The sequence below is a fragment of the Olea europaea genome, unplaced genomic scaffold (genome assembly GCF_002742605.1).
Source record: "Olea europaea var. sylvestris unplaced genomic scaffold, O_europaea_v1 scaffold883, whole genome shotgun sequence".
Classification (NCBI taxonomy): domain Eukaryota; kingdom Viridiplantae; phylum Streptophyta; class Magnoliopsida; order Lamiales; family Oleaceae; genus Olea; species Olea europaea.
Window position 1 is genome coordinate 21590 of NW_019267293.1, and position 7869 is coordinate 29458.

A 7869-nucleotide genomic window follows, 5' to 3' on the forward strand; every position below is an offset into this window, starting at 1 on the left:
AATCTTTACTCTCTTAAAAGAGAGGCTTTCTTTACTATTCATTCATGTCACACTGGTTTTCACACTTGCTCGATTTACATATCTGGTTTTGCTACAGTTGGTTGGTCCCCAAAATGAGCCACATTTTCTTTTTGAGACCGCATAGTCCGCGTCTTCTTGCTTTTGTATTGTCTCACATCCACCTCCTCTCGTGAGGAATAATTAATGTAGTTGATTTTTTTGACTTATTGAAGTGTAGTTGATTTTTTTGACTTCTTGAAATCTGAAAACGTGCATTCCCGAGGTATATAGAAAAGTTATTAGATGATTATCCTTTTTCCCACATAATTGAGATATCAAAAGTAACATTATACCCTCTATTTAATAAACAATTTGGCACAATTACCCTTCACTTTCTAACTACACACTACTTTCCATACCTATATTAATGTTAAGGGTGATATGGGAATTAAAAAATATAGTTGTCCAAACATTAATGAATGGGACCCATATTTGAAGTAAAATGTCGTGTGCTGTTTATTTTTTTTTCTTACCACATAAATTTTGCACAATACTCTTCTATCAATTCAATCCTTCTCTTTCTAAATTCTAGCCATTGTTTTGCAGAACGAATTCTCACCAAAATCTTTTTTTCTCTGAAAAAAAAGGTCATCCTTCTACCATTATTCGCTTTTGCCTTTAGCCTAATTCGTATTTTCTCGTCATCAATAGTGGAGAAGAAAATTCTAGAAGTTGCAACAATTATTTTGGGTATGTTCTTCTTATAATTTTTCTTTTTTGTGTATTTCTTTTTATTTTCTTACTATTTAGTTAAGGTACGTAGTTTTCCTTTGTTTGTAGATGAAAATCTAGTTGGGTTCGTCTTCCTTTAGCTCCATATAAGGTATGTTCTAGTTTCTGTACATGCATGAAAATATATCTACGTTTACATATTCATGGTTCATGAGGTTGAAGGTCATGAATTTTCGCCGTTTCGAAGCTGGTGAGGAATCAACTATCATCATTCATAGCCAACTTCAACAATTTCAAATCACTATTTCACTCCATTTTTCATTCACTGTAGAAGAAAATGAAATTGCATTGGACGCAAAAAAAAATGTTAATAGAGGGTGAAAATTATATAGATGTGTACATACACATTTACATACATACATGTTTACTTGTGTGAGGAGAGGGGATTACTTTTCTTCGTATAGAATATATTTTATTTAATTAGTATATAATAATAAAATAGTATCTGCCTTTACTATAAGAGAGGAGATTGTCCAAGTTATTGTTTATGTTTGGCACAATTTCACACGTAACCAGTTTCTTCCTTTAGTATGTAGACTAGAGATATTTTTTTCTTATTCTTATCTAATATGAAAATTATTTAAGTTGAAAACGCCTAACTTTGTATGAACTTTAAAAATTCTTTAAAATATATGTGTTGGGGACATGTAGATTTATATTAACTTTAAAGATGAATAAAATTTGAATTGAAGGCGCCGTGTAGGATTTAGTGCCATGCCTTGATTTTTTATAAATTGATAGATGACCGTGGTGGATAGAAGTCTTGTCTAAGTTAAATAGTTATAATGGAAGTGTATTTATAGGGAAATTTATTCTGTAGGTTGCTTTGAATTAGAATTTCGAATGTTCCAAGAGAGAAGCTAGAGTACCATACTTTTTCATTGAAAAAGATACTTTGTTAGAGCTTATTAAGGCAGAAATTCATAGATGGAAATCTTTTATTACTTGCTGCCCGAATTCTTTTGTGCATTTCCAGTCGTCCACTTATGAATTTATTAAGTTTATGATTGTTGATAAATTACTTACATTATAACTTTAGAAATAGATTGCATATGTAGGTTGATTGGGTGGAAGCAAAACCACTAAATTTATAGATGAAAAATATTTTCTTTTTAGAAGTCTTTATTTTCTTACTCTTCGGTAGTAGTATAGCAAAAACTTTTACAACATTACAATAGTATTTATGTTTTTTTTAAAAAAAAACTATTAATTTTACAAGAATCATATAAAAATGTTAATCTTTTATTCCTGCTTTTACATCATATAAGTCTTATTAAAATTTTATTTCATCAATAGTTCAGTCAACAATGTTTATATTTATTGCTATTGCTTTGAAGTAAACAATTTTTTTATTAAACCTTAGCTTTATGCATGTTTTTAATGTTGTGAGAGTCTGGTTCACTTGTGTCTATCGAATATTTTTCCTATTTGTTGTGAGAGTTTGGTTCACTTGTGTCTATCGAATATTTTTCCTATTGTGGAAACTTAGTAGTATTATTAATTTTTTAATTATTTCATTCACCAAAATGAGAATTCTTTGCTTTCGTCAAACTAGAGGTGAAGATCTTTTCCCCATGGATTCTTCGAACATTGATAGTACTTCTCAAAATGCAACTGAATCGTATACTGCTTTTATTCGCCAACAACAAAACCAAAGACAGGCAAATAGGAGGAATCGAATTCAAAGTCCACGCGTTGATCATCGTAAAAGAATAAATAATTCCACGTTGCATCCTAATTTTCAGGCTTCTACTTCAAATCAAGCACGTACTAATATTGTTCATTCTAAAGTATGAGGGATTTCTAACCTATTAAACATACCTACTAATGTATATGTATTACCGACATGGAACTACTGTGAACATTGTGGTGCGCGAAAATTTTATAGAGAAACTAAAGGGTTCTGTTGCTCTGATGGAAAAGTTAAACTTTATATGCCTGATTCACCAACTGAATTGTATAATTTATTTACTTCTAAAGAACCTGAATACATGGAGTTTAAGAAAATTTCATGTGGATATAATAACCATTTTGCATTCACTTCATTTGGTGTAAAGTGCGATACAGACCTTTTTAGAGCATATAAAGGTATTTACACATTCAGAATTCAGGGACAAGTATATCATTATGTAAATCAACTTCTGCCGAAAAATAATCAGCCTTCTTATATGCAATTATATTTTTATGATACGAATAACGAAGTTGAAAATTGTACGAAAATTTCAGAAAATTTTGTTGAATCTACTTTGATCATTTTGATTGAAATCTTGAAAGTAAATTCGTATAGTAGATTCTTTAGGTCTTTAAGTAATATGACCAATTTGCACGACCATCGAATACAAATAAGATGCGATCCTGGACTTGATCAAAGAGTCTTCAATACTCCTTCAGCATCTCAAGTAGCCACTGTATGGGTTGAGGATGATGACAATGCAAATATTTGTGTTCGTGATATTACTATATATGGTCATTCTGGTGATTCACATAAGGTTCACTATTATTATGGTTGTTATGATCCTTTGCAATACCCTTTACTTTTCCCATTTGGAGAACCTGGTTGGCATGAAGGTATTCAGAGATACAAAAAAACATATTTTGAAACTCAGAATTTACCCGATTGCGTAGCTTTTCCTAGCACAGTAAATTTTGCAACTGAAATCTTTGCAAAAGAGACTCAAGGTTTGCTATTAAACTTTTTCATATGTTTACTAATTCATATAAATTAAATGTTCCAAATGGGTGTAAGATGCATTTTTTTTATCCTTATGCAGTATTCAATGGAATGAGGAAACGATCACAGGTTTCTTGCCGCGAGTACTATTCTTACAAGTTACAAATTAGGCCTTCTAGTAAGTCTGTGTTGCTTCATACTGGTAGACTTTTTCAACAATATGTTGTAGATATGTATGTTAAAATTGAAACTGCCAGATTAGACTATTTTCGTAGCAATTAGAAACAAATTCGTGCTGAACTTTATCAAGGTATTGTGGATAGTGTTCAAAATGGGGAAACAAGAGGGTCAAAAATTGGAAAGAAGATTGTTCTACCACAAACTTTCACATGTGGGCCTAGAGATATGCTTAAATTATATTTAGATGCAATGGCTATCGTCCAACGTTATGGAAAACCAGATATATTTCTAACTATAACATGTAATCCAAATTGGCTAGAAATTATGCAAGAACTCAAACACAATGACGAAGTTCAAAATCGACCAGATTTAATTGCACGTATATTTAGAGCAAAATTGGAAGAGTTAAAGAACGATTTATACAAAGAAAATATTTTTGGTTCAGTTGTTGCTCATATATACATGATTGAATTTCAAAAACGAGGGCTCCCTCATACCCATTTATTGTTGATTTTCAATTCTGCCCATAAAATTTGTTGTGCTGAACAAGTTGATATGATAGTGTCATGTGAAATTCCCGATAAGAATAAATACTTGCATCTTCATTCTGTAATTGCGAAACACAATATGCATGGCCCTTGTGGAAATCTTAATCCAAAAAATATATGTATGTTGGCAAGTAGTGGTTGTAAAAATAAATATCCTAAGGATTATTGTAACAGTACTATATTTGGTGATAATTCATATCCCTTGTATAGACGTCGTGATAATGGTATTTCTATTAAAGTAAGAGGCCAAATGTTAGATAATCGGTGGGTTGTACCATATAATCCTTATTTAAGTTCAAAATTTGACTGTCATATTAACGTTGAAGTATGTTCTTCTATTAAAGCAGTAAAATATTTGTACAAATATGTGTATAAAGGACATGATCGTATTAATTTTTTCGTAGGCAGAAATGAAATAGCTAAGGAAATTGATGAAATTTTTGCTTATCAATCAGCTAGATGGATATCTCCACCTGAAGCTATGTGGAGAATTTTTTCTTTTAATTTGTCAGAAATTTATACTACTGTTTACGCTTTACAACTTCATATTAAAGATCATCAGCACGTAACTTATAATGGTAAAGATGATTTATCTGTTATTATTGGAAATGAGTATACGAGAAGAACAATGCTAACTGAATTTTTTCGGATGAATGAAGTAAATGAATTTGCTCAAACGCTATTGCATCGAGATTTTCCAACACATTTTGTGTCGAAGGCAACTGGAAAAACTTGGACTCCTAGAAAACAACACATTGTTATAGGGCGAATCGTGACAGTTAATCCATCCGAAGGAGAACGATATTTCCTTCGTATTCTTCTGAATCATATTAATGGTCCAACATCATATGACAGTTTTAAAACTTTAAATGGAGTAATAGTCAATACATATCGAGAAGCAGCACTTTTACATGATTTGTTAAAAGGAGACAACCATTGTGAAGAATGTCTATCTGAAGCCATTATTTACAAAATGCCCAGTTCTTTAAGACGTCTTTTTGCTACACTTCTTACACTTTGCAACCCTAATCATCCAAAGTTATTGTGGGATAGATATAAAGCCTATATGATTGATGATTATGTACACCGAAACATATGTGTTAAAGATGCTGAAATTCAAGCTTTGGAAGACATCAATTCTATATTAGAATCGTTAGGAAAAAATGTAAATGATTATGGAATAGTTTCATTCTTTGTAAATATAGATGAGACTCAAAGATTGGCAAGAGTGATTGCTGAGGAAACAATGAATTTTAACATTCAACGAGACTTTAATTGTGTAGAGAAATTCAATAAAGAACAATGATTTGCATATGATAAAGTTATGGAAAAAGTAAAAAATGACTCAAGTGGTACTTTCTTCATTGATGGTCCAAGGGGAACGGGGAAGACTTTTTTATACAAAGCACTTCTAACTGCTGTAAGAGGTCAACATTTCATTGCTTTGGCAACAGCGTCCTCTGGAGTCGCCGCGTCTTTGTTACCTGGAGGTCGCACAGCTCATTCAAGATTTAAAATTCCTTTAGAAACAATTGATGAAGTGAATTGTTCTGTTAGCAATCAATCAGCTTCAGGAATAATGTTGCAAATGTGTAGGTTAATAATTTGGGATGAAGCGCCTATGGTAAATCGTTGCACTATTGAAGCTGTAGACAGAATGCTTAGAGATATTACTGATTCTAACTTGCCTTTCGGTGGGAAAGTGATAGTTTTTGGAGGAGATTTTCGACAAGTTCTTCCAGTGGTACCGAGAGGGAAAAAAGATGATGTAATGAAAGCTAGCTTGGTCTTTTCAGACCTATGGCCGTCCTATTTACGTTTACCATTGGTTGAGAATATGAGGGCAAAATCAGATCCTATGTTCTGTACTTACTTACTCAGAATTGGAAATGGAACAGAAGAAGAACATACTTGTAAGTGCATTATGCTTCCGAATAGTATAATTCAACCATTTGAAGATGAAATCACATCTTTAAAAATTTTGATACATCATGTTTTTCCAAATATACAGGCATATGTTGACAATTTACATAATATGATAAATAGAGTTATTCTTACACCTACGAATGAATGTGTTGATTATATTAACAAGATTTTACTCGAACAAATTCCTGGTATTTTTCCACATACTATAGTTTTGATGAAGCAATTGACAAATCGGAACAAAGCTTGCACGAAGATTTCTTGAATACTTTGACACCAAATGGTATTTCACCGCATGAATTGAAACTTAAGGTAAATTGTCCTGTAATGTTACTACGGAATATTAATCCTTCCGAAGGATTATGCAATGGAACACGCCTTACTTGTCGAAAATTTGAGAAAAACGTAATTCTTGCTGAAATTACAACTGGTGAGTATTGTGGGAAATATGTTTTCTTACCAAGGATCCCTTTTATACCTCTTCAAAGTGATCGAAACTCAATTCAATTTAAGAGAACTCAATTTCCAATTAGACCGTGTTTTGCAATAACAATAAATAAAGCACAAGGTCAAACACTTGATTTTGTCGGTCTATATCTTCCAGAACCAGTTTTCTGCCATGGTCAGCTATATGTAGCATTATCAAGAGCAACAACGAGCACATCTCTAAAAGTTTTATTGAAACCTTCAAGCATGGACAACTCACATAATACATGTACTAAAAATGTTGTGTACAAGGAAATTCTTTCGTTTATACATTCATATACCTAAAATGTTTGAACAGGTATATTTTTTATTTTCGAGAAATTTTTATAATATGTTCTCGTACAATAGTTTCCTCAATTTTAAATACATGAAAAATTATGTCGTTACTATTTTTTTCATTCTTTGCATTTGCTATAAAAAAATTTCACAGGTTTCATTATCGGGAATGAAAAGTTCTTTTTAATTCTTTGCTATATGTGTACAATGGAATCACTAATGACAGCTTCAATTACAACCTGCGTTTGCCAAAGGTATGATTCAAATTTTTTAGTGTTAGTTTAATAGTTTGCCAGATCGATAACTAATTTACTTTAGTAAAATTTCAAAATAAAAAGTAATTTCTCTATTTTTAGAATATATTTACCCTTAAGAGTTTCACATTGTCACATAAATATTCTTCCATCAGTTAAAATGTACTCTTATGCCAATTATTACAATGTTCAACTTCGTCAAAAAAAAAATAAAATTAGTATAATTATGGATTTTATGGAAACTCAATTTCAGATTCCCTTATTATCAACTTCAAGTTGTTTCCCCTCATATATTTTATAGTCTTTCACATTTAAGATATATGTAATTAATACTATTTCTACTACCTCTTAAAAGAGGGGGTTTATATTACTGTTCATTTATATCACAGCCGTTTACACCCACTGTTCCACAACCGTTTTTTCTACAGTTCACATGTTTTTTGAATAAATGAAACAGAATCTCCTTTCTTAACCCTAAACAAAACTCTAGCTTACTTTCTCAAAACTCTTGCCCTTGTTCTCAAACTTTCAGATTTTGCAACCCAACGGCTAAAGGAAAGATCCATTTGAAGTACACTTGAAATACACTGTCTATGTTCTTGACAATGGAAGAAGGAGGCTTTTTCTATTATTCAACTTTTGTTTACGGTAAAGGCCCAGCTCTTCTTCTTCTTCTTTTTTTCTTTTCGAGTTAGCGGAGGAAGGTGATAATGAAGAGTATAGGACGACGATGGTCACT

At 31.7% G+C, this 7869-nt stretch overlaps 2 protein-coding genes and 1 long non-coding RNA gene across 3 annotated transcripts; all 3 read left to right on the forward strand.

Moving 5' to 3' along the window:
• The first annotated feature begins 618 nt into the window (after positions 1-618).
• LOC111392120 lies at positions 619-1749 on the forward strand. The gene is made up of 2 exons (XR_002702218.1): positions 619-750; positions 841-1749. It is a non-coding gene; the product is annotated as an uncharacterized LOC111392120 (long non-coding RNA).
• A 569-nt stretch (positions 1750-2318) lies between these two features.
• LOC111392115 lies at positions 2319-5497 on the forward strand. The gene is made up of 5 exons (XM_023017383.1): positions 2319-2559; positions 2773-3471; positions 3564-3696; positions 3787-4577; positions 4704-5497. Exons 1-5 carry the CDS (start codon positions 2319-2321, stop codon positions 5495-5497), a joined length of 2658 nt encoding a protein of 885 aa, XP_022873151.1.
• Positions 5498-5515: 18 nt separating this feature from the next.
• On the forward strand, positions 5516-7700 carry LOC111392116 (ATP-dependent DNA helicase PIF1-like). Its single transcript, XM_023017384.1, has 3 exons — positions 5516-6104; positions 6284-6544; positions 7588-7700. The coding sequence occupies exons 1-3, from the start codon at positions 5516-5518 to the stop codon at positions 7698-7700; spliced, it is 963 nt and encodes a 320-aa protein (XP_022873152.1).
• The last annotated feature ends 169 nt before the right edge of the window (positions 7701-7869 follow it).

Bases quoted from the DNA above. Each gene is read 5' to 3' on its own strand.
- LOC111392115 (XM_023017383.1), top strand. From the start codon at position 2,319: ATGAGAATTCTTTGCTTTCGTCAAACTAGAGGTGAAGATCTTTTCCCC. The intron at 2,560-2,772 runs GTACTAATATTG...TTACTTCTAAAG, and splicing joins TTCTACTTCAAATCAAGCAC to AACCTGAATACATGGAGTTT. The intron at 3,472-3,563 runs GTTTGCTATTAA...ATCCTTATGCAG, and splicing joins CTTTGCAAAAGAGACTCAAG to TATTCAATGGAATGAGGAAA.
- LOC111392116 (XM_023017384.1), top strand. From the start codon at position 5,516: ATGGAAAAAGTAAAAAATGACTCAAGTGGTACTTTCTTCATTGATGGT. The intron at 6,105-6,283 runs GTAAGTGCATTA...TATATTAACAAG, and splicing joins AACAGAAGAAGAACATACTT to ATTTTACTCGAACAAATTCC. The intron at 6,545-7,587 runs GTGAGTATTGTG...TAAATGAAACAG, and splicing joins TCTTGCTGAAATTACAACTG to AATCTCCTTTCTTAACCCTA.